Source organism: Alnus glutinosa, chromosome 12 (genome assembly GCF_958979055.1).
Source record: "Alnus glutinosa chromosome 12, dhAlnGlut1.1, whole genome shotgun sequence".
Taxonomy (NCBI): domain Eukaryota; kingdom Viridiplantae; phylum Streptophyta; class Magnoliopsida; order Fagales; family Betulaceae; genus Alnus; species Alnus glutinosa.
Window position 1 is genome coordinate 21,346,618 of NC_084897.1, and position 27,422 is coordinate 21,374,039.

Genomic DNA, 27,422 nt, shown 5'->3' on the forward strand with positions numbered 1-27,422 from the left:
GGAGTACATATATGTACTACATCCTTTTAAGTACTTGAGATGGTCTTTGTACTTTCAGAAGACATGCACATCAAATCTAGTTATATTACTCTAAATCTAATTACCACTATAGTTAATATATAGTTGATCCATCATTATCATCTCAATTCTCACACCGTTGGATTGGATGTGCACACGTGCAAATGTGCAATATAATACAATAATTAATGAAAGTCACCATAAAAGAAGAGCATGCAGAGTGGCTTAAGTAGCTTGGTGCGTCATGCATCATGCATGCATGTATATATAAACAATATATATATTCGAGTAATCCCAATAGAAAAAACTTCTGGCATAGGTCAGGATCATTCTGATCATGCTATGATTGGCATTTACTTTCACTAATTAACTACTTCCCTGCAGTAATCATTCGTCATAGCTAGTCAAGTTAATACATGTGAGCTTGCTATCTGGACAGGTAACGAAAGCTATGCAAATTTTCATTCTGTGGGCGATCATATAATATTGTATATTCAACATATTAATCTTCGTTCTTGCTTAATTATGAAACTAAGATTGGCTTGTGCTTGCCACATGCTTTATAGAACATATCTACATAAATTAATGTAAAGTTGTATAAAGCCACACTCCTCGAACCGTCGCCTAAAAGTTAATGCCATTTCATTAGGGCTAGCTAGCTCCAATATATAGTGCATATATTTAAAGTGCATGAATTGAACATTAAAATCAGGAAAAAGTTATATATATATATATATATATATATATATGCCAAATATTCATTCATTCCGATGGGGCCGGGATCGAATTTCCATGGACATAAATACTATTGTATATTAAATCTTAATATTCAAAATAAGGTTTGGCTTGTGCTTGTCACACGCATGCTTCAGAGAACATGCATGCTTAAAAGTTAAATATAATATAATTGGTTTGTTTAAATTAAAGCTATATTATACTACCATATATCTTAAAGTTTGAAACTAGCTAGCTTGCTAGGGCTCCCGTAGTGCATTTGGACAGTATATTGAACAAATGGGTATGGGCAGTACATCCATTCAAAGCATCCTGGAAAGTAGCACTAGTAATAACTTGAAGAGAATATATAACCATTTAGCGTCTCCTGGCCTCTCTTTGTTAAGATTCCCTTTTTCTACTTAATTCCCACTTGAAAGTTTGTCATGCATGCTCTAATTTAATCATCATCGCCACTTTTGTATGGATTAGGATGTTGATGATATTATCAACGTGTTATTTGGGAATCTGGGATATATATATGGTTGCGGTTAAATTGTTCAATTATGATTGAATAGCCTAAACTAATTAAGTGCAGCGGATGCATATCCTTGTATGAAAATTAATAAGGAAAATGTTATGTACACATCATGGACACAACAGGGGTACAACTACCCCTCACATGGGGGGTGGACCCTACACACTGGGACTCACCCTTATGTGAGGGGCTGTTGTGCCCTGTTGTGCTCCTGATGTGTAAGTAACAAGCCCCAATTAATAAATGCAATCTCTAGATCTTTTACTACTTTTTTGCGCTTCTTTTCATGATAACGACGCGTGGAGAAGATTCCAAATGAAAAAATCCTAATTTTTTATTTTATTATTGTTATTATTATTTTTTGAGTTTGTGTGGAAAGTATAAATTTGATATAAACTTCTGTCATTTTATGTTATTTTGGATGTATTTTGTAAAGAAAATGTAATGGAAATGGAAGAATGAAAAGTAAAGAAGAAAAGATTGAAGAGTTAATTACATTTTTCCCCTTAAACTATCATTTATTTACGAAACATTGTGTTTTTTTGGGGTTTAGGCAATAAGATAGGGTTTTTAGATAAAGTCTTTTTAATTAAGAAAATTATGTGTTGCAATTAATTTTGTAGGATTTTGTGTAAAGAGTTCAAAAGAAATTTCAAATAATCGACCGCAATAATAGGACAACACTCAACAATGAGAACTGAAAGGGGAGTTTAAGCGACCAAGGTAAGCAAGCAATTCTTGTACTAGTATTTCAATAAATATTAACCTGGTGCATTTTGTGTACATGTTATACAAAGTTTTTGAAAGAAAATCCCAAGTTACCTTTTGAGCATTATAAAATGTATAAAATATTAGGAAAAATACAATTTAGTCCCCAAACTATCACTTTTTCTCCGGATAGACCCAAAACTATCAAAGCTTGCATTCTGGCCTTCAAACTACTAAAACCTTTGAAAAAAAACTTTTGGCGAAATATCCCCACAATACCTTTGCCACGTGTCATTTTTCAATTAAAAAAAATTAAAAAATTCAAAAAAAGTTAAGTATAAAAATTAAAAACTAAAAAAAAACTAATTTTTATTTTATTTTATTATTTTTTTAAAAAATATTGCGATCGACCGGAGGACGTACTACTTCTTTCTAGCATCGTCGTTGGGCACGGTGCACGCTTGCAGTTCGGCGAACTCATCCCAGCCTCTCCGAACGCGGACATGGCTAATTTCTTATCATTCGATGTCTATGATATTGATCTTTCGAAGGTTATGAATGATTCAAATCTGAATTTTGTTTTGTTACAAACAATGAGTAAGTCCATTATCATTGTGGAAGACCTCAATCGGTTTTTGACAAAGAAATGGATACTACAAAAAATTTGCTCATTAGCGGCCAACAAATTTGGCCGCTAATGATGTTATTTTGGCCGCTAATAGTCCGACGCTAAAGACTATTAGCGGCCACTTTTTTTGTTCGCCGCTAATAATTGCTTTATAGCGGCCACCAAGTTCGCCGCTAAAAGTAATTTTGTCCGCCGCTAATAATTGTCAATTGAGTCTAAAGTCGCCGCTAATACTAGACTATTAGCGGAGACACGTATGTGGCCGCTAATAGTTAAAACAGTCGAGTATTATTAGCGGCCACATTTGTGGCTGCTAATAGTCTAGTATGTGGCCGCTAATAATACCCATTTGTTTTAACTATTAGCGGCCACACATGTGGCCGCTAATAGTTTAGTATTGTGGCCGCTAATAATACCCATTTGTGTTAACTATTACTATTAAAAAAAAAAAAAAATATTCAGATCCACCCATCCTCACTTATAAATTAAATCTTTACATGCATATTGCAATGTAGAAATTCTAAATGAGAGCAAATATTTTTCATATTAAACTAGCTTATTAAACTACAACATCAATAAATAGATAAGTATATATATATATTAAGATGATGCTATTCTGAGGTAGTAATCATCTATTCTCAAGAAGGCCAGCAATGTTAACCTACAGGCAGTAATATTTTTCATATTAAACTAGCTTATTAAACTACAGCATCAATAAATAGATAATTAATGAAGGTGATGCTTTCATAACTGATATTGTAAGCACACAGCTACTACATATCTTGCCACAGAAGATATATGAATGACCAACCTAATTTGGAGATAAGAATCCAACATTTAGAGAGTTATTTTCATTTAAGTTTGTAGAAGTTTGGATAAGCTAGTGTGACTTTTGGAAGAGGTTTCAACAAACAACAATGGCTTTAAATGGGAAGCTGCTAGTTGCTATATATCAAAATAATGTTCCAAATCTTGTCCCATTACTTTAGTAATGTTTTCTATTGTGGGTCTCTTTGACTAATAAAAAAAACAATATATCAAAACAAACATAAAACTCTTGTTAAGATTGCATTCAAACCTTACATTCTCCAATTCATCAAAGTACTTGAGCTTACTATGAAGTGCTTCTACAAATTCAATCAGTCTTTGCTTCTCTATGACCTGCAACAAGAATAGAAAAGTGAGACAAGAAGTCAACTATTTTAAACAAAGGTTACTACCTCTAGTATTTCAAATTCAATCAGTCTTTGCTCATGTTTTTTGTTGAACCTCTAGAGAGTGCAGCAAAACTATCAAAAGATTTGTTGTGAAGTGACATTAAGATAGGAAATGGGAGAAAAACACACCAGCCGGTCACACGCATCATGAAGAGTTTTTGACTTTTGTCTTTGTAGCTACTGTCTGGTGCTCCAGCTGTAGTCCATCAAAGCAGTGTAGGGTGTCATCCACCTGCTCAAAAGGGAACTCAGACATTGTATAACCATATGCTAAGCATTGTTATTGCTTAAATCCAAGCAAGACTTGTAGGCCTTTACTTAAATTGCATTGGCCCTTATTTTGAGGAAATCATAAAGTTTAACATCAAGGTCAGACATTCAATTGAATCATATCAAGAAGTATTTGACTTCAAGATAGTAAAAGGAGAACATAACAAATGGAAAAGTAATACCCACAAAATAAAATTATACTGTCATTCGTTGCTTGTTTCTATGGAGTCGCCTTTCAAATTCATCTTTTAGCCATTTAAACCTTTAGACAAGCTGAATTTCAAGTACAGATGATGACATATATAGCTTGTTTCCTGGTGTCATTGAAATTCCTAGATATACTTCTTAAAAAAGTACTCTTCTCACTAGTTTCATTGATATCTAATCAATAACTGTGACACTTTATGGTGTTATAGATGACATAGCAATATAAAACCTGCACTTGTATCAACATATTTTGGGGATTATAAACTGGAGGTATCCCCCAATGAACATCAAATAAGGTAAACTTACCACCATAGGTGCATCATGTTTAGAAAGTCTAGAAAGCTTATAGCCATTGATCCTATTCCACAGTTTTAGAAAGTTCGTGCAATTAACATTACTGATGTCAAATTGAGTGAACCTAAGAATATAATCCAAAGACGAGAATATTAAGGGTCCCTTGTTCTACCTCTGTATGATTTGGTCCTTTTTTTTTCATCAAGACTAACTTTTTATTCTAAATTAACACTTGCGTAACTACCCATGTGCAGGTGCATAGATAAAGAGATGAATATAACTAGAATATGCATAGCAGAATTTCAGTACATATAACATATGTACCAAAAGAGCATGAATAAATCCAACATCAGAATGCCTAATGCTGACACAGTATAGATGCAGCTTACACAATGTGGGGGCTTTTCCTTATTAACAATAAAGAGATTGTCCACATAACGATGGAGGCTTTTCCTTATTAACAATAAAGAGATTGTCCACATAACGATGGAGGCTTTTCCTTATTGCATATTACCACACACTTTATAGTGACTAATATAAATGACTATGATAGTCCACATAAGACAAACTTCTTTTCAAAGGATATAGTTTGATTACCTTAATACTGAGATAAGTGTGGCGTGAATATGAGATGTGAAACTTGCAAAACTTCTTTTCAAAAGTGGCCGCTAATAATCCATTATTAGCGGCCAAAAAAGTGGCCGCTAATAGTTCTGGAAAACAATTTTTTTTTTTTTTTTAAACAAAAGAACAAATAAAAAAAAAAAGAAAAAAGAAAAACTAGTTTTTTATTAATCTCTCCTTTTTTTTTTTAATAAAAAAGGAAAAAGGACGATTTTTTTTTTTGTTGATAGAAAAACCAAAGATTAACTTTTCTTTTTATTATTTTAAAAAAACCAATTTTTTTTTTTTAAAATATTTTTTACAAACAAATTAAAAAAATTAAAGTAAAACAAAAAAAAAATTAAGAATGATAAATATATATTTAAAATAAAAACATTAAAAAAAATAAAATTTTGAAAACATTAAAAAAAAAAACCGAAAAAAGTTAGCACATATTATTTTGAAAACATAAAAAAAAAGCTAAATATTATTAGCGGCCACATAAAAAAGTGGCCGCTAATAATCAATTATTAGCGGCCACTTTTTTATGTGGCCGCTAATAGTTTACAAATAACGGCGACTATTAGCGGCCAATTGTGTTTGGCCGCTAATGATCATATTATTAGCGGCCACTTTTAAAAGTTACCGCAAATAATACACTATTAGCGGCCATTATGCGTTGGCCGCTAATAATGTGGCCGCTAATGATCAAATTTCTTGTAGTGGGATGATAATCAGAGTGGTGTTGGGAAGATTGAGTCATGGTTGGGAAATAATGCCAACCCAAACACTCATCTTTTTTTTTTTTTTTTCTTTTTTTTCTTTTTTTTTTTAAATAAAAATAAAATTAAAATTAAGAAATAAAATTTTAGTTTTTAGTTTTTAGTGTTTTTTTTTTAATTTTTTAATTTTTTTTGAATTTTTTAATTGAAAAATGACACATGGCAGGTGTATTATGGGGATATTCCGCCAAAATGGACATTTTTCAAAGGTTTTAATAGTTTGGAGGGTTAGAGTGCAACTGTGCAAGCCTTAGTAATTTGAGAGGCTATTCGGAGAAAGGATGGTAGTTTGCGGGGTTAAATTATATATTTCTCAAAATGTTATTATGCATGAAAGTGTGACATAGATTGTTTTTATAAACGTTTTCTCAAATTATGCACAAAATATTTTAAATGCTGCTTTATTATGCATATATGAAATGAAATGCTTATTTGGTTATGTGCAAAATGTTATGGAAAAGAAATAAATTGTGAAACAGAGTAATGAATAGTGACATCAATACAATGTGTAATTTAATAACTGTGGAAGCAATACAACACACCATTAGTTGGGGTGCAGCCTTACCGATCATTAGCCCTAAGTAAAGGGGACTAGATCGATAGGATTCCACAAAAAGAGGATGTACAAACAATCCCCAAATTAAAACCCAAAATCTAGACATGTATGAGATGGCCATTTCCTCTAGCCCATTGGGTAAAAGCTAACATAGACGGAAGCTCCAAGGGAATTCCAGGGGGCCTTTATGAGATAATCTTAGACAAGCCTTGATTTCAACTTCCACCAAGTTGGTATTTATGTAAGGTTAATTACTAAATTATAGGTCCTTCAGTATAGCTTATGTTCAATGGGTTGGGGCCATGGCCCCACCCAAGCCCTAAAAAATGAAAAATCTACACCAGCCCCCAAAAATATTACCATGGCCCTTTTAAGCCCAAACCCAAGCTAGCCTCCTAAAAACTTCAAATATATATATATATGGTGATCCTGATTCCGTCCCCCCAAAAATTGTGCAAACCCAAAAGCTCTTAGGCTAGCAACCATTTTTTTTTTAATTTTTTGGGTGTCCCCCACTTTCTTCCTTTTCTTTTCTCTTCAAGCAAAGAATGCAAAAGCCAAAAAGATACATATCACAGAGTATCAAAACTTGGAGGAGACTTGGTATTTGATAAATCATCTTCTTTTTCTTTTTCTCCTCCTCTTAGCTAATCTCATTGTATTGTGTTATTTTGACCGGATTATAGCTAGAGTAAAACTCATTTAGTTGCTAGCATATGGCTATTAGACACCCGAGTTGTGATAGAGGGGGACCTTTAACCGGCCCCCCTCCTCCCTTTAATAATAGAAAATGCAATTGTATTGAAAAAGACAAAACAATAAATAGTAAAAGTATATTTTTTTGAATAAATTTGCATTTTCTATTGTAAAGGGGAAGAGAGGGGCCGCTTAAGGGTCCCCCCTCTATCACAACTCCAAATGCTTTAGGTTGGTTGTTGATATTTTATGATATTAATGTTTTTTTGTGCAACATGATGTTGATATATATATATATATATATATATATATATATATATATATATATATATATATATATATATATTTGTCTTAAACGCATTAGGTTGATTGTTGATCCAATGGCTTTGTTGTTTTTCCTTTTCTTTTTCTGATTACTTGTTCAAGGTTTTTTTTTTTTTTTTTTTTTTTTTTTTTTTTTTAAAAAAAAATTTAATTAATTTATTTACAAAACAAAACAAATAATGGGTTACTAGTTCATTTTTCTTTCAAAGAAAACTTTAAATAATACAATAAAATTACAGCTATCAATACAGTGAATTTACACAAATTTCTGATTCAAGTGGACATGTCATTATTCTAATTGCTAGTCAAAAGAAACAACACTAAAAGTATGACAACAAAGAATTTATATCACATTCAAGTGATTTTCTTTCTCTTACACAGCACATCAAGCACCACAAACATGACTGGCTTTACCAACATGTAAATTGATAACATCACATCAACATTACAAACAAAAAAGAAGCAAGAAAATGTAATCAAATAGCTCTTGAAGGTTTCTCTAACAATGCAGAAAGATAGACCTCATCCTTTGATTTAGGAGCAATAACCCACTTGTGCTTCTTGTACCTGAACTGCAGGAACATGTACATGTAGTCATCCAGATCTTTTCTATTGCAAAAGAACCTGTCAATCCATAGCAACCCTCCCGGCCGTAAAATCCGATCCCAATCGAACAGGATAAAATCCATCAACAGCAGGTCAATCCAGCCGTCCATAAACCCAGTTGTATGAATCAAATCCATTGTGTTATCAAAGAATGGGAGCCTTTGATTCAATGTCACATGCAGAGGGATTAAGCCTCTTAGTGCAATAATCTCATTGAAAGGAGCCCCTAGGTTTAAAGCAGTTGAAACAATTGTAACATTATGTTCTCTCATCCTTGCAGCAAAGCTCCCTGTACCAAAACCAAAATCCAGACCTATCCTTATCAACCCAGGCTTGATTGCCAAAACATCATTTATCAGAAAATCTACAGGAAGTGAGCTATTAGTCACCCATTTTAGCTTTTCCTTTTCCATTTCAAAACACCCAGTACACTTCGAATAACCCCGCTTCGGGTTCTTGCTTGATAAACACTCAAAATTCCTGCATTGGTAATTGCTCCACCTTACATTTCTGTCATCTGGCAATCTCCACAGAGACTCATTGATTGAATATGGCTTCTGGTAAACCTTCGAGGCCCGTGTCAAGCACCGCCGTCGGGGCAGAGGATCGCAACCGTTAACCATAAGCTTCTGAGCTATATTCCAGTCATCATTACAATAAGAACCAATGTCATAATCCATATACTCTTCCAATTCTTTCTTATATAAAACACATGCATGCCCTATTGTGTTGTATATCCTCTCTGTTCCATATATGTTAATCTTCCCAAGTCTATTCTCTTTTGGGGTTATGTACTTCCTAATCTCCTCAATGACAAAAGTATTAATCAAGGGTTCCTCCTTCATTGTCGAATTCCTAATCCCTCCAACCTTAGGTAGACGAATCTGTCTAAGAGCAATGTGAGCATTATATAGAGGCCTAATCACCTCCAATTCCAAATACTTCTTATACTCCAATATTGTGATGTTATTTCTAAGCAAGACCTCTTTATTTTTCTCCATTTCTTGTACTTTCAATTCCAGCTTTTCTTGCAAGCTTTCCATCTTATTTAGAACATCCCCAACTCGATCTGACAAAGCTTTTATGTCAAAACCATCATAAACATACTTCACCCCATAAAATTGGTGGCATATGTCTTCGTTTCGCATGAAAAATCCGGCCGAGTAGAACCTAATGAGACTTGATATGCTTACAATTATAACAAGCCCTCCCAATACAACCTGAAGCCAACCCATTATTCTGCCTAGCCTACATTTGGGAAAGCATAACCTCCCCATTTTTAAAGTGATTTTCGATCTTCTCACCAAGTTCTAATTTTTGCCTCTTTTTTGTTCAGATTTTCAACCTAATCAAAAGCCAATATTTAGTCATCATGAAAATAACTGAATTTATCAATCAAATATACAATATACGGCCATCCTCTCTTTAGCTGAAAAGAAATTGTTCCCAGGAATCCCAGCAATCAAAGGGAAACCAAATACAAGAACAAAGAAAATGAAGCTAAATTTGAACGAAATTAAGGAGGTTAAATAAAACCCAATATGCATAATCAAATAATCAAATTTCAAACTTACCCAGATAAGAAACAGGCATCAATTGAAGCTGAATCACTCTTTCTTTGCATCTTTAAGCTGTAAAGTTCACCAAGATCACATATTTTCTCTCAGCAATTCTTCACAAACAGCTTCTGCTATCACTTAAAACTTCAAAAGCTGTCCAAACTTTCTCTCAACAAAGCTTCACATTGTCTGTTGTGTATAGGTGAAATAATAATAATAATAATAATAATAATATAAAATCTTTCTTTCACTAATAACTTCAAAAATACTCTAGAACTCGCTATGATGCAGATCTAAATCTAGCCTGGTCTGTTTCCCGTTGCGCTTTAGAGCTGGAAAATCTTGAAAACCAAGCTTATGAATTTAGATATACAACAATTTGTGGATTTAAGTAATTTAATACAGTTTGCTTCTTGATTAAAAGGCAGTAAACATGCACGAATCTCGTGAAGACCAATTATATTTTATGGTAGTAAATTGAGAAATTCATATAGTTCAATTTTATATATCATATAATTAAGAGCGTTGACTGTGAAAGTGAGTGCAATTTGGCTGTAAATGACGATGGGTCAGCTCGAATTGCTGCCACCATGAGACATCTTTGAGTTTCGACCGTTAGAGGAGTCCGACTTCTTCGACCACCAAAAGCAAAAAAAAAGTCCAATAATCTTTAATGATTATCTTGAAGATATTTGCCTAATATGTGTAGAATCGGAGGTTACATTATTGCTTACATCCAATGACACATATTTGGATGCTCAAAAAGTGTCTCCCTCTCTTTCCTGTCACTTGGGCAGCCACCCATTTCCTTTATCCCTTTTTTTTTTTCTTTTTTTTTTTCTTTTTTAAATTTATATATTTATATATTTTTTATTATTAAGAGTGACACGTGTCATCATTTTATTGGCGTTGATGTGGCATCTAATGAAATCTGTCAAATGTTTTAACGGAATTTGACTCCAGGGACTAAATTATTATTTTTTGGCATATTCCAGTGACCTCTGAATTCACTTTGAATCTTTGATACGACATGAAATGATTTGTAAATTAGGTCAACCGAACATTAAGAAAATCCTTATTTGTGAAGGTGAGTTCTTTCACATTCGTTGTTATGCCTATATTTTTAATTTGATAGTGCAAGATGGTTTGAAAGAGATTGATAGTGCTCTCCAAAAGTTCGTGATAGTGTAAAGTATTTTAGATGATCACATGTGAGAAAACAAAATTTTATCTAGGCTGTGAATCAAATGTCATTAGATAGTAAAAAATGGTTAAAACTAGATGTGCTAACCATATAGAATTTTACATATCTTATGTTTGAGGCTGCTATTCATTATCGGGGTGCTGTTAGTTATTTAGAAATGACCGATTCAAATTATAAACATTGCCCTACTGCACTTAAGTGGGAAAAAGCGAGTAATATAAGTAGTTTTTTGGCTTGCTTTTACCAAGCTACCTGTGATTTTTTTGGTACCAAATATCCTACAGCCAACTTATACTTTCCTGCTGTTTCCTTGATTTATGTGACCTTGAAGCAACAATTTGATAGCGAAGATGAGTATAAGAGATTAATGGCGCAATGCAATGCCTTTTAAATTTGAGAAATATTGGTTAGAATTCAGTTTAGTGTTGACTATAGCAGGTATTTGGATTCTCGTTACAAGCTTCATGTTATAAATTTTTGCTATACAAATGAAGTTTTATAGAGTTAATGATTCTAGAGAGTTTTTGCATGTTCGGAACAAATTATTCTCTCATTTCTTTGGGTTTTGCTCACATGAAATTTGTTAATGTAAAGTTTCTCTGTCAATACTTTTCTTTCTCTAAAAACTGGTGAGACATAAGAAACAACTATTTACTCTCTCTTGAATGAGGTAATCTTTCTCTATCCCTGATCGATCTCCCTCGTTCTTTTTCAACGACAGTGTCTTTGGTACTTGTTTGGATGTGTTTCGTAGTTAAGTTATAGAATAGTACTTGTGAACCAATGCATAACATGAAAACCCATTTTGGCCAACACCCCGGCCATGGTTTGGGGTGGCCAAAGAAAACCGGACCACCACCGCAATACCACTGGACTACTACGAAGCAATTATTTTATATTAATATTTTTATGTTGTGAATAAAAATTAAATTTTATAGGTTGATATAATTAAATGAAAATATAAAAATATCTGTCATTTTCCGTACGCGCTAAAAGCCAGAAAATGTTTTTTGCGAAAAATAATTTCCTGAAAAATAATTTCTCTGAAAATATTTTATAACGAAAAGTATTTTTCAACGTGTTATGATCGATGGAGATGCAATGGAGATAGTACATGCTATGCGTAAGGAAGGACACTGTTGGAACACCTTGTATGGACAACTGATAGCTTATGCAAAAACTATGCTACATAACTTTCAGTCATACCATTTGAGGCATGGAAAAGGGTGGCTAATGAAGCAGCTCAGTCTTTAGTGAAAGCGATAATTTACCAATCTTTAGATAAAGTCTGGATGGAAAAATACCCTATATTTATCCTAATTAATATGTATATATAGTTGTTTGACTTGCCTCCCATCTCTAATAGGATATGCGATCTGTTTTGGCCTCTTCAGATCCAATAAATACTAGGTGATTTTGTTTAAGGGGTTCTCTTTATCTACAAAGAGCCTTTATTCATTTTTGTAATGAAGCTCTTAAGTTTATTCAAGGTGTCAATTGTGTTTACTATTAAAAAATAAAGGCAAACAGTTCAAATTAAGTTTTTAACTCTAAATTGAAATTAATAAAAATTAATATCTCAAAGATTTGAAGATTAAAGGCATCCTAACATGACAGTTTAAAGTCCTCGAAGAGGTAAGGGCCTCCTCCCCTTCTATTTATACTGCAGTCAAAAGCTAAAAAACAACTTCAGCTTTTTATGAAGGCCTTAGCACGATGTTGTTTACTTGTTGTATCCACTTGAGTTCCCTTTCACATTTGTTTTAGGAATAATTACACTTAACCCCCCTGATTTATCTATGGTGTGGCGATTTACCCCATAATGTACCAAAATTGGTACATGACCCCTCCGAACTTGCCAACGTGTGGCAAAATCAACATTCTGTCCAATCGACCATTCGTTTGGACGGAAAGTCGGTCACGTGCAAGTCACGTGACTTGGGGAGGGTCTCTGTCTTAAACGGTCACGTGACTTGCACGTGACCAATTTTCCGTCCAAACAAACGGTCGATTGGACGGAATGTTGATTTTGCCATACGTTGGCAAGTTCGGGGGGGTCATGTACCAATTTTGATACATTGGGAGGTAAATCGCTACACCGTGGATAAATCAGGGGGTTAAGTGTAATTATCCCTTTGTTTTTATACTGGAAGCCGAAATTTTCAGAGTGTGTATAGCGATTCGCACTTTACACGAATAATTTTTTACACGACTTGTAAATTAGACACGAACCCAATAAAAAATTAGCGGGTTAAGATTGAGATGTCTTACTTATTTTGTTAAATGAATCATATTAAAGTTGATCTAAATAGTTTTACATGCATGCCTCGACAGAGTTGACAAGGTTCGAATCTGACATACGAACATAAATTGCCACTCCTTGTTGTTGCATTGTACGACTATTGGTGATTATGGTATTAATTAAATAATTAAATATATTATTTTTATTAACTTAATTATTCTTAAATTTTAAATTAGTTAAAACAATAAATTTAATCATTTAAATAATAAATTAACAATCATTGATGTCTATGCAAGTGATTTCTTTAATGTAAAGAGCAATTTGGCTAATCCAGTAGAAGGAAAAAAAAAAAAAAAAAAAGTAAAAGCAAAATAAGAACCACTTGAAAACCACCCTGACCTCATCCTCATCTAACCATCAACTCTTATATCCACCGCTTCATGCACTTGGAAACCTCCTCCTCCTCCTCCTCCCCCCCAGCTTTTTTTTTTTGAGCTGATGTGATCACATTATTTAGTATTTGTGTTAGTGTCCAATAACAAATAATCTCCGATAAGGAGTTTGGTTCTAATTATTCTTAGTAAAGTTAAGAGTCTAGTCTAGAGTTAATAAAGTCTGTCTTAATCCTAATCGGTCAATTAGATGGTTTAAGAGTCCTATTTTGATTACTAGTTAACTTTGTAACCGATCAGTATTGCTCCTTTATTTAAAGGGGATTATTAATGAAGAAGTTGCATGATGAATATTGTTTGGTATAATACAGTTTACTGTGTTTGGAGGATCATGCTCTCTCGAAGTAGGCATTGGAGGTCACGACTCTCTCGAACGAGCCTATTTGTCATTTTCTTGTGTTTTGTGTTAATTGGTATGCATCATGAGCAGATTTAAGAGAAAAAAAAGGAGATTAAGGTGGGGCTTTATCACTGTTGATCCAATTACAGAAATTGAAAAAAGGACACTTAAAAAAAAAAAAAAAAAAAAAAATTAAAAAAAGGATAAAAATGCTTGCAGTTAAATTACTGAAGAGTGAAGACGGCCGATTTTGCACTTGTTAGTACTAATGTACCTTATTCTTTGTACCAAACAGGCATTGCCTTCCTTCCAATACCCCCAAGTCCCAAACTTTGTTTTCTCATTGTGTGTCTGCAAAGAAAGGACCCCACTCTCTTCTTATTCTCCTTCGATCTTTCTCATCTCTTCTTTAACTTTGCTTATACCCAATACCAAAAGATCTTCTTTTTTTTTTTTGGTTTTTTTTTGGGGGCATAAGATTCTTTTTTATTTAACCTATATATGTAAGATAAATGTACTCTTTAAACGTACATTATCACCAAAATCATGTTTTGACGGTAGTTTAGTTCTAATCTACCCCTGCAATTATAATTAATTGCATAGAGTCCTAATGTGCCATGACAGCATTGCAAGTATCACTATTAAGTGTCATTTTATTGTTTCCAGCATTCACCAACAACTCCATCTCTTTTCGAGTTAGCCTACTTCTAGAGGTCAAATGGGCCGCTTCTTACGGCGTGTTTACCACTGCCATCTGGATCATAGTACTTTGGCCTGTTGGCCGGTAAGCTACAAATCAAAGAAGAAGTACCTTGAATTCGAAAATTATCGAAGGATGAAAAAAAAAAAACACTATATTTGGTGGACCTTTGTTGAATTTAATGGTTGAAATTTTAAGCACATAAAAATTTCATTGGAACCCAATTGACCATATTTTCTTTCAATTCTTTGGATTCCTTATTTTCAATGATTTGAACTCGTAGCATGTATTCTTTTATGGTAAATTATAAGAGTGCATATAATCAGAGACGAAACTAGGATTTGAAACGAGGAAGGACGAAACTAAAAAAATGAAGATCTTTAAGGGTAAAAAATTAATTTTATGGGTTGAACTAATAAAAAAATCATAAAATTTAGGATGATTTTTAAGAAAAATGAGAGTTTTTTAAAAATTTTGAGGAGACTTCTGTCTCCCAAGCCCAAGAGTAATTCTGCCTCCGCATACAATCTAATGATCTATATATCCGAGTAAACACTATCGAAACGTCTCAATATTAAAAAGTTTATTAACTGAAATTAAGATCTCTCAATATCTAATCTACATCAATGGACCAAAAGACACAAAAATCTAATAGGGTATCATCATATTGGGTGACTACTAAATTACTAATCTATGAACTCTTTTATTTTATTTTTATGGGTATCCGAGATTCTTAAGCATACGGTAATAACGTAGAGAGATCCCACGACAATGGCCACTAGAAATAATGGGGGATTAGAACATGAGAGGTAGTCCTCCACTAAAATCTATTCTATTTCTATGGGTCTTTGCTCACAGGAAATTTGTTGATGTAAAAAGTTTCTCTCTCAATACTTTTCTTTTTCTCTAAAAAAACTGGTGAGACATAAGGAAAAACTATTACTCTCCTCTTCGCTTATATATATATATATAGAGAGAGAGAGAAAAAAACTTTGGTTTCTCTACATCCGTTTGGCAAATTCAACCTCAACCGGGAGAACTGAGCTCTCTCTTCAAAGAGGTAATCTTTCTCTATCCCTCTCTATCGTTCTTTTTCAACAGTGTCTTTGGTACTTGTTTGGATGTGTTTCGTAGTAAAGTTATATATAATACTTGTGAATCAATGCATAACATGAAAACCCATTTGCCCAGGCTTTGTTTCCAACGTGGGTTTTTGACGTTTCGAGCTCTGCCATGGAGGTTAGTGAATACTAAATCTCTCCTTCTCTTTACTTGACTTCGATACTGTTTATCTTTTGTGATGTCACTTTATGCATTGTTGTTGTTGTGTAGATATATAATGTGTTTGAATGAATATCAGTTAATTTTTTGTGGGATCATGAGAATCGTTGATACGAACTTTGGGTTTCTCAATGTTCTGTTCTGATGTTATCAGTTTAGTTGCAATTTGTTCAGAGTAACTTTGCACGAAAGACTTGTTTGCTTTCATTTTTTCTCTTTTAACTTTTTTTGGTTATTTGGTTTGCTTTCAATTATTGACATGTTCAAATGTTTTTGATGTTGAAGTATCGTTAGACAATGGATCTGGGTTGATATATATTTTTTTTGTTCTGGGTTGGTGACCTCGAAATTCTCTGCTATTTATATTTTCCTTTCTTCTTCTGATTAAGAATATTTTGCGCCTTGAGTTCACATATTTGGAATGCGGCCTTAACTGGGTGATCACTATATGTAGGTCTATTACCAATACTATGTTTATAGATTAAGTATGTTGGCCCGGAGAGAGAGAGGGTGATTGTGTTGCTCATTCTGGACAGAATTGGAGCTGTAGATTTTATCGGGTGCTCAGCCACTTAATCTTATCTTGCAATATTGGTGGTTGTAGATTGAGAATTTCCTCTAATTGGCTGGGAAGGAGACCATTTTCTTCTATATTTTCATTTTTTTTTAATTGTTAATTAAGAAAGCTTCTGTTCTTTCAATTTCCTTCCAGTTAGTTCTTCAGGGTTTCCCTTCTACTTGTTGGGTGTTTTCGATTCCTTAATATCTTGAGAATAAAAAAGCTTCAGTTATGTTGGATGCTTTGGTTGAAAGAAATTTTAATATGGTATCAGAACATAGGTCTCGAGTTCGAATCTTGACTGCAAAGTTCACTTCCCATTTTCAGTTAAATATTCTACGTGTTGGGCTTTACTTATTGAAAGAGAGTTTGAACCTACATGTGAGAGGAAGTATTAAAGTATTAATTGAATGATTAAATTCATTTTTTCTATCAAGTTAAACTCTTGGGATAAGTGGTGATTTAACAATAACATCTTTGAGCAAATATGCTTTGAGCAGGCATATGCATGCCTGTACATGTGCATGCGGGAAAACACATTCAAGCTTGTTGTTCGAACAATTAAAGAGATAGTGCATTTATGTTGTCATTACCATATAAATATCCTCTAATACTAACAAAGATTGATATATTTATGCTTCTTTTTACTTAAATTATAGATGGGGAAACAAAATCTCTCTCTCTCTCTCTCTCTCTCTCTCTCTCTCTCTCTCTCTCTCTCTCTCTCTCTCTCTCTCTCTCTCTCTCTGTGCATATTTGGCTTGGTAGATTTTCTTGTTTTAGAATTATTTCATCATGTACTATAAGATTTCTTACTACACCTCCTTCCATTATCTCAAGGGATTGAAGTGATTCGCAAGCATGATGTCCATGCTTATCTGGAAAGGTCATTTAACCCTTCCTCACAAGTTATTTTTATCCCTTGTTTCAGATTGTGAGTTGCTTGCGGGGAAGGTCATTTAACCCTTCCTCACAAGCAACCTCACAACTTAACCGGGATTTCTTATGGGGTGGGCTAGGTAAAGAGTTCAAATTTCACCTGGTAAGTTGGTCCAAGGTTTGTTCTCTGATTTTTTAGGGAGGGTTAGGGGTTCGGAACTTGATGATGTTTAATTGTGCTCTTTTAAGTAAATGGCTATGATGCTATATGCACGAGAGTGAAGCTTGGTGGAGAGTTGTCGTGGATTCTAAATTTGGAAATTCGTGGAGTGAGTGAGTGATGTTATAATGAGCCTCTTGGGTCGTATGGGGTAGGGTTATGAAGAATATCAGGAGGGGTTGGTGGATGTTTTCTAGTGATATTAGATTTGAAGTGGGAGATGGCTTCAAGATTTGATTATGGCATAATATGTGGTGTGGGGATAAGGCCTTTAAGGAAGCTTTTCCAGATTTATATAGTATTGCTTGTGTGAAAGATGCTTTCGTAGCAATTCATTTAGAGCTTTCTAGTGGCTCATATCAGCGAAACGTTAAAGTTTATTAGAGTGGCTCATGATTAGGAGGTGGATATCTTTGACTCGTTTTTCAATTTTTTTACTCCTTGAGGGTAAGACACAGAGGCGAAGACAAGCTTTGTTGCCCCCCCCCCCCCCCCCCCCCCAAAAAAAAAAAAAAAGAAAAAGAGAAAAAAAGAAAAAGGGGTTGTTGGATGTTAGATCCTTCTACAGTGTTCTCGTTCGTAAGGATGATACTACATTCCCTTGGAAGAGTATTTAGCGGAATAAGGCCCTTTGAGAGTGACTTTCTTTGCTTTGTCAGCCGCACTAGGGAAGATCCTTACCATGGAATATGTGGAGGGACGGAGAGTCTTTGGACCATCTTCTTCTCCATTGTGAGGTGTTTTGGGAGCTTAAGTCTTTTTTCTTCAGTACTCTTTACGTTTGGACATCTACATTTGTCTTTCCCAACGTGCTTAGTTTTTATGATTTTTTTTCTTTTTTTCCTTCTAGGTAGGTGTTTCTATTGTATACTTCATGTATACCTGGGTTGTGCTTTTCTCTTTTTAATGACATTTCAATTACGTATAAAAAAAAAAAAAAAAAATTTGAACCTGCTAGATAACCATTGGGACATTGTGCTTCCCATTTCAATTCCATTACACATCTATGTAGTATTTTTGCTTGTTTTCTGGTTTCAAAACTATTGGTTTGTGGTCAGTCCAAGTTATATTATACATCTGCTGCATTTGTATTTGAGCGCATCATTCATATTCCAGTTTTCTCTCTTAGAAGTTCCAACTGTCAGTTTTCGATTCACCAGTCCCATCTTTCTTTGTTTTATGTTTAGCAGATGGAATCAGTTCATCTGGATCATGATGGTAATTGCATTGAAGAAACATCTGATAAGCAGTTATTTCCTCCAAGCTCTCCAGATAGAATTGATATATTTGGAGATCCACAGGTGAATACAAGGGTTGGTGATGATTACCAAGCAGAAATTCCTTCCTTGATGACAGAATTTAAGCGTCTTCAGCTTCTAATGAACCCTGCTGATTCAGGAGTTGTGGTTGATGTGTCCCAGTTCTTTTTAATGGGTTTACCCATCCCAATCATATGGGTCCAGGAAGTGGATGGCATTGAAAATGAAACACGGGGATTTCTTAATAATCATGATGAGGCAGTTAACCCAAATGTTGAATTGAGAAGCAGAACAAAGATACGTATTAAGTTGAAGAGGAAAGGTTCAGCAATCAATCTTGAACCCTTGGCTGTTGGGTTGGACCATGAAAAGGAATTAAGAACTGCAAATGTTGGAAATATTGTGGCAGGGAAAACAAGCTTAGCTGGACTACATAAAAGCAAAAGATACTGTCCAGTTCCAGGTTGTAAATGTGACCCCTGGAGTGATGCTGAAGTGAAGAGTTTCATCCTTGGTTTATATATATTTGGGAAGAATTTCGTTTCAATCAAGAGGTTTCTAGAGAACAAAGAGATGGGGGAAATACTGTCATTCTACTATGGGGAATTTTATAGGACTGATCACTACCGTAGATGGTCAGACTCCAGGAAGGTCAGAAGTAGGAAATGTATAACAGGACGGAAAGTATTTTCAGGATGGAGGCTACAGGAGTTGGTATCTCGTTTGCTTCCCAATGTCCCAGAGGAATTTCAAAGTACTTTGCTGGAGGTACTTCAAGTTCTCTTCTATGTTTGTGATTGATCTTTTTGTTTCAATTATAAGAATTATTTGGTCAATGAGATACAATGTTAAAATGTTTAGTAAGTTGTTATTAAACGGAACTCATAACTTTTTTTTTTAATATATATATATATTTTTTAATTTGGGAAATATTATTTTCACTACAGCAGCACAACATGTGCACAACACCTCCTCACATGAGGGTGGGACCCACACATTGGGCCCCACCCTCATGTGAGGGAGTGTTGTGCACATGTTGTGCTGCTGTAGTGCAGTAATCAAGGCCCTTTTAATTTTGCAATGAGCTTAAAAGGCTTCATTCTGTGTGAAATATTTACAAAATTAACCAGCTTTGTTATCATTTAGTGCTAAATGCATGTCATCTCTTAGTCCTATATAGTTTCAGTTAATGCACTAGATTTACCTATTGGTTTTCTTTGTATTACTCTTTCTGCAACTGGATATAAAAAAAAGAAAAAAAAAAGAAAAGTACTACTGTGTTTTGATAATACAGTGGATAACTTAGTGCAGGACTTTTGTCTGGAAAATTTTTCTCATCTGTTCAATTACTTTTAATGCATAAAATAGCAACGCAAAATAAATAAGATGAATTCAAAACTGTAGACAAAGTAGAAAATTTATAAAATAAACAAGATAAATGCAATTATAGATGAATATATATATACTGATTAGCAATGAGTTAAATAATTTTACATCCTTTGTCCAAAAATTATCTTTCATTATAGAAATTCTTTTTGTTATAATTAGTTATGAAAGTTGCCTGAGAAAGTTTTGTGTCGTCTTTGGGGATCCAGGTTGCAGATTTACCTCAAAAAGGGGTCTCATGATTAGGTTGCCAGTTCAAAAGGGGTCTAGATTATGATAATAGCAACTTTCAAATCAAATCGTACACGAGAATAAGAATATATAAATAAACGGAATTGAAATATGAAGTGTGAGACTGTAAAGGAGGGATTACGTTCTTAGCTTTGGCACAGAGATAACTTCTTGGTATGGGAGGACTAGCAAGATGGCTGTGTTCACTGATGGCTGATTAAGTGTAATTTTTTACTGAAGTTCCATCTAAACAGGCCCTTTTTTTTTGGTGGGGGGGGGGGGGGGGGGGGGGGGGGAGGGAGGGCTTGTTAATTATAAGTGAGGGGATCTGAATTTGATGAGATAGCATCATCCTTTATGTATAAGGATAAATGTCGTTTGGAATCCTATATTGCTGAAGTTAGGAAAGAAATCCATGACATGATGAGATAGCATCTGCATTTGGAACCTCATCATATATATTAGACATTAATTTCATCCTCTTATTAATCTGTGGTTGGTTTCTCAAATGGCGATACACCTTTTCCTAACCTGATGGTTCCTAGAAAATAAAAGCTTTCCCAAAATTTGTAATTAGGAATCCTCTTGGGTAACCATAATATGCTGTTTACCTCTTGGGTATTCATTTATGATCGGATTATTAGAAAAGAATATTTGGATCTTTGTTGCAGATGGAATGCTTTCCTAATTACTGTCCTTAGACCTAGTCGTGTGTGGCTAAACACTTCAAATTTGTTTGACAGAGAACTATTATTTCCTTCAATCCTCATTTTTTGCTTGTGATCTGTAGGGATCTAAGTCATTTGCAGAGGGAAGAACTTCACTAGAAGAATATGTATCCTCTTTGAAGTCAACTGTTGGCATTCACGTTCTTGTGGAAGCTGTTGGCATTGGTAAGGGTAAGGATGATCTCACGGGACTTGCCATGGAGCCTGGAAAGACGAATCAAACATTTCAAGTTTGTCCTAACCTACCAACTGGCAAAGCTTGCTCCTCTCTTACACCAAGTGACATAATAAAGTTCTTGACTGGAGGCTTCCGGTTGAGCAAAGCCCGGTGTAATGATATTTTCTGGGAAGCCGTTTGGCCCCGTTTGCTCGCAAGAGGATGGCATTCCGAGCAACCTAAGAATCAGGGTTATGTGAGTTCTAAACATTACCTGGTTTTTCTTATTCCTGGTGTTAAGAAGTTCTCAAGGAGGAAACTTGTGAAGGGTGACCACTACTTTGATTCTGTCAGAGATGTTTTGAGCAAAGTGGCATTTGAACCAAAACTACTTGAGCTTGAAGCTGAAGGAGCTACACTCCAGAGCTGCAATGAGAATGGGTGGGTTCCAGAAGTGACATCAGACCCAGATGATCCATCCAATCATCAGCGCCATTGTTACCTTAAACCCCGAGTTACTTCTTGCAATCCAAATCTTATGAAGTTCACAGTTGTTGATACTAGTTCAGTCCATGGGGGAAAATTATCTAATGTGAGAGAACTGAGATGTTTACCAGTTGAATCTACAATTACTTCCAATCTCTCCAATCATTTGAAAGATAATGAAGGGAAATTCTTTAAGAATTCACTGGATGAGTTTAAGTTATATGCTTCTGATAGGCCAATGAATGTTGAAAAGAACACAAACAAGCTCAACCACAGTACGGGCACATTTGATACAAGTGGTCCAAATGGTTTGAAGTTCACTGTTGTTGATACCAGTTTGCGCCATGGAGAAAAATCATCCAAGGTGAGAGAAACTAGATATTTGCCAGTTGAACTTAAAAGTACTTCCAAGCTTACTAGTCTTTTGAGAGAAACTGAAGGGACCTCCTCCGAGGATTCACTGGGTGAGCACGAGCTGGATGCCGCTGACATTTTGTTGGACAGGGAAAAGAATATTATATCTGATAGTGATGACACAAACCAAAAGGAAATAATTAATAACTCAGATTCTACTGCAAACAAAATCATGGAGGGCCACCAGGATGAGAAGGCCACTAAGTCTGATGACAGGCAACTGAAGATGACTATCAAGCACCAGTTTAGTCGGAGAGTAAAATCTGGCCATTCAAATTATGAAGCTCCTGTCAGCAAAAGGCGAAAATTAACTGTTTGTGCTAAGGGAAAGAGAGACCGCATTGTTAAGGACTTCTCGGAAGGCTTGGAATCGAAGGAAGCGGGACTTTTTATGGCATTAAACTCACCAGATGCAGGCAAGAATGTCAGTTCTCAAGTGGTTCCTCAAGGGAAAGTATCAATTATTTCTTCATCTAAAGGCAGTCCAGATGAGGAGAGTGGGGGAGGCATTCTCATTGGAAATTCCTCTGGCATGGACTTGTCCTATGGGGAAAATGAGAAACATCAACCCCCGCCATCACTTGACCTGAACCTAACCCAGGTTCCACTGAAGTCTGAAGAAACGGGTGACGTGTTAATAATGGAGGTCAAAGACAACCAGGTTATAAATGGAGACGGTTCATGCTCTCCATCTAATAAAATGGATCTGGTTCCTGACACATTGAGAACCTCTATAGATGCGGGCACTGCTGAACAGCAGCCTAATATGAACCCCAGGAGGCAAAGCACAAGAAACCGACCACCGACCATCAGAGCATTGGAAGCTCTTGCAAATGGGTTCTTATGCGTCCAAAAGAGGCAAAAGAGCACAGAAGTTCATACACGAGAAAATCCATTCTCTAGTCCTTCCCGCAAGGCCCGAAGCAGGATCAAAGTAAATTCAAATCGTGGTAGCACTAGTACTAAGACTATAGAAAAGGAGGAAAAAGAGGTGAATGAAGCCTGTAATCCTAACAAAGGAGTTAACAAAACTCTTGATCCTAGTGAAAAAGATTGGCTCACTAGCTACTAGGATTTCAAAAGCCACCTGTCGTCCTAAAGTTTTTGAAGACCATCTGGTGAGGTGTGTTTTTCGCATTTTGACTTGAAAATGGTTCTTAATTGCTCTGAAACGACCACTGGAGCAGTCACAGTATCTTTGGGGAGGGACTCTTGCTACATTTACTGCCCCGAACTGGAGAAATTTTAGTCCATTGGATGCTGTACCAATTAGCCAGGAGACTGCATCTTCACTTGTTTGGAGTCTTAATCTACATTCGTATGAAACTAACCAGTCACTAATCATGGTGCACCAGGTCACAGTGCAGACCACCCTTTAACCAAAAAGCTGAGGGTTTTCTTGGCAATTTGCTATGGTCAATGACAGCAGTAGAGGAGGTGAATTTGCTATGCAACACATACAAAAATATCTGGTAGGCTGCCAAACAAATGGCAGATGTGTTGCTTGTAGTATTTGGAATGCAAGCAAATTGTCAAAGTTTTATGGATAACTGGGGTGCTTTGGGAAGGCTATTTGGATCATTACTCAATGTGGAGGTTGAATGAATAGCACACTGGGCAATGGCTGTTATAACGGATACTCTTGCCAAAATAGGGAGCTATAGAAGGCTATTTCTGCCCCTTGCAGATCAAGTTTCTGTGTGTCTGCTCAGTTGAGCATGTTCATGTGCTCAATGGAGTAGTGTTATGAATAATAAACTCTTCTTCTGATGTCTTAAGAAGTTCACATTGTAAGCAACTAAATTTTCTTTGTAATTTTATTGTTTTAACTGGACACATTCAGTCCGATCTTATGCTTAGTTGAAAAAAATAATTCAAGATATATACTAATGGTGCGTTTGATATTGCGATTTTATAAACAAAAGGTGCAATTTTAAACCAAATCGCAAAAAACGAATCGTTTAGGATTGCTTTCTTAAATTGTGATTTCAAATTGCTTTTTTAAAAGTTAAACTACGATTTTGAAAGTCACACTGTGATTTTGTCAAACGTTTAACCCAAACAGACCAAGAGAGCATGTATTACTGTTGTAGCATGAATTGTTTTTGGTTGTGGGCTTGGACAGGCTTCATGGGCCTGGAAAGTTATAGTCAGGTTAGGCTACACCATCTCTACCCATTATCCATATAAGTTGGGCTGGGCTCGCACACTGATTGAAGTTGGCCCACAAAGTTGTCATGCACTCTCTCCTCTGCTACTCAGCGCTGTCGCCTGTCAGCCGTGTCTTGTGTTTCGGTTTTTGTCTGTTGTTTTCTGTATTTTTTGTCTTTAGAAACCCATCCCCCACCCCGTGAAAAAAAAATACAAAATACAAAATACAAAATAAATTAATAATAAAAAGAAAAAAAAAAATCATAAAAAAGTGACAAGTGGGGTACTATGTTTATTTGACTTTTAGCAAGCATGTGTAACATTCACATGCTTTGGTCGATATGGACCAGGAACCAAATTTTTGGAATTTGGATTCTCAATATTTGAAATGCAGAGGATTTTCAAATGCGAAAAAGATAACTATGGCCCTACTTTATAACTAAATACAAAAAATCTTATTCTCAAATTTTGGGTTCAAACCTTTTAGTGTGCACGTATGAAATTAGAATAAACAATCTTTGACAAAAATAAAAAATAAAATAAAATCAAGCCCTCGGAATTAGTGGATAATTTATAGCTCAATCTCGCGATGTTTTCTTTAGCAACGCCTCTAATCTAGAGAGAATTGTTTAAATACTACTAGCCTTGAAAAGGTCTCCAATTTAGGAGTATTTCTAAACGTAATATTCATGTCTCTTTTGGTAACTTTGCCCTTCTAATAATGATCATTTGATTAAAATTTAATAACTATCAATTATAAGTTTAATGGTGATTTTAAAAGTCACATGATTATTATTAGAAGAATACAAGAGAGACATGTGTATGGCGTCTAGAATTACTCTTAATTTAGTGACTTTTTTGGAAAAAAAAAATGTAGCGGTATTTTTTTTTCTATTCTTTTTTTTTTTAAAAAAATGACTAATTTAAAATGAGAATAATATTAGATATTATATTTATATCTTATAATTGTTCTAAAATGTTAACGTGACATTTCAAATCAATCATTAGATTATTCTTAATTTTTTTCTTTTTTAAATTTAGTAAGTATTAATCCAATTGTTAGTTAAAAGTATCACGTTAACATTATTGAACAATTATAAAATAAAAATATAGAAAAATAATACACATACATCCCTTACCCATTTTTATACAACAAAGTTTCAAATTTACCATTGAATTTATGAGACCCACATTTGGTCCCATAAATCTAAAAGAAATGCTAGAACATTTACTGTGGTCCTTTTTAGGTCCTTATGTGCTAACTTGACATCATTTTTTTTAATTAAAAAAAAAAAATTACTGCTTGTGACCGATTATCTCTATTCCTATTTTCTTTTATGTCAAGTCAGCACAAAAGGACCGAAAAAGACTACAATAGATGCTCTAGCATTTTCAATGGTGAATTTAAGAATGAGATGTGTCGGAAAGATGTATTTATATTTATTTAAAAAAAAAAAAAAAAAAATCTAGCATTTCTCATCTAATTTGAGTTTCAAAATAATAGCGGTGGTTGCGAGAAAATGCCGTTACCGCCGCTTACACAAAGACGTTAGTGAAAAAGAAAAATGATAGATCTCATGGGATTGTAACATAACCTTTTTTTTTTTCTTTTTTTTTTTTTTTTCAGAATTTGGTTCCAACCTGATGTGCCACAATCCTATGAGACTGTGACACATTTTCTAAAATGATAGATCTCATGGGATTGTGACATATCCAGTTGGAACCAAATTCTAGAAAAAAAAAAAATGTTTAGATGTCTAGCATTCATCCAATTAAAAAGGATTTTATTTTAGTGCCCCTTCCCGCTCCCAAACATAAACACAAAAACAAAAGAAAACTCACACGTTGGCATTATCCGAAACTTGATCCTGAATTTCCTGGACATTTCCGAAATCTGCAGATATTTCTTTTTCCCCCCTCTCCCAAACAAAAACAAAAACAAAAACAAAAGAACACAGATCTCATTGCCATTGGCATTATCCGAAACTTGATTCTGAATTTCCTGGACATTTCCGAAATCTGCAGAGATTTCTTTTCGATGTCGATCCACGTCAATACTGTAAAAAATCTTTTAACTTTTTCATGGACAGCAAATATATGATCATCAACATTTCGAGGAAGTTTCAAAGAGGAGAAAAGATGCGTGCTTGTTCATCAAATGATTGACAATTTTGTCATTGGCTCCATCAAGCAACTTCAATCGGGCCCCATTTGTCTCACTAATGACAATAAAAACAGGTTATGAATGAATCACGGATCGACATGTCAAATGTTAGGAGTAATTACCTTTTCCCCCATGAACTACCAAAAAATGCGTGATGCTCCCATGAACTACTAACTCGACCAAAATAGAGCATTTAACTACCAAAGACAACCATTTTCCCCCCTTCCGTCAGTCAAAGGGGTTAAAACAAACGGTCAACATGGCACGTGACCGTCACATGCCGTTTTACCCTCATTTTCTTCATCTTTTCCCCCATGAACTACCACCATCTTCCAACATGCCCCTATGTAAAACGGCACATGACCCGTTGACTGTTTCTTTTAACCCCTCTAACTGACGGAAGGAGGAAAATGGCTCTAACTGACGGAAGGGGGAAAATGGTTGTCTTTGGTAGTTGAATACTTTATTTTAGTCGAGTTGGTAGTTCATGGGGGTATCGCGCATTTTTTGGTAGTTCATGAGGGGAAAAGATAATTACCCCAAATATTAATTTATAGCTATTAATTGTGTAGATTGCTCTACGATTGCATATAACTTAATCATATGACAGTGAAAATTATTCTTGAAATCAGAATTTAGGAAAAAAAAAAAAAAATTAAGAATTGATTTTTACTTCTACATTATATTTCATAGTCGTATAACAATCTACTAAATAATATTATTTTTCTAACCATTGTGGAAGTTTGTATTGTTTTCCATTTGAAATAGAGTACGTTGTACGTACTACCAATTGTACCATATAACCACAAGTAATGCTATTTAATGGATTGTAATACGATTTAATAATGT

General features: G+C 34.7%; 2 protein-coding genes across 2 annotated transcripts; one reads left to right on the forward strand and one right to left on the reverse strand.

Annotated features, from left to right (window-relative positions):
* Positions 1-7,884: 7,884 nt before the first annotated feature.
* On the reverse strand, positions 7,885-10,313 carry LOC133851728 (probable methyltransferase At1g29790). The gene is made up of 2 exons (XM_062288284.1): positions 9,736-10,313; positions 7,885-9,506 (listed from the first exon to the last, which is right to left on the reverse strand). Exon 2 carries the CDS (start codon positions 9,436-9,438, stop codon positions 8,032-8,034), a length of 1,407 nt encoding a protein of 468 aa, XP_062144268.1. The 5' UTR covers positions 9,439-9,506; positions 9,736-10,313; the 3' UTR covers positions 7,885-8,031.
* Positions 10,314-15,569: 5,256 nt separating this feature from the next.
* On the forward strand, positions 15,570-24,140 carry LOC133852328 (uncharacterized). The gene is made up of 4 exons (XM_062289072.1): positions 15,570-15,718; positions 15,850-15,897; positions 18,788-19,624; positions 21,264-24,140. The coding sequence occupies exons 2-4, from the start codon at positions 15,892-15,894 to the stop codon at positions 23,328-23,330; spliced, it is 2,910 nt and encodes a 969-aa protein (XP_062145056.1). The 5' UTR covers positions 15,570-15,718; positions 15,850-15,891; the 3' UTR covers positions 23,331-24,140.
* The last annotated feature ends 3,282 nt before the right edge of the window (positions 24,141-27,422 follow it).

Bases quoted from the DNA above. Each gene is read 5' to 3' on its own strand.
- LOC133852328 (XM_062289072.1), top strand. The intron at 19,625-21,263 runs GTACTTCAAGTT...TGTGATCTGTAG, and splicing joins TTCAAAGTACTTTGCTGGAG to GGATCTAAGTCATTTGCAGA.
- LOC133851728 (XM_062288284.1), bottom strand. From the start codon at position 9,438: ATGGGGAGGTTATGCTTTCCCAAATGTAGGCTAGGCAGAATAATGGGT.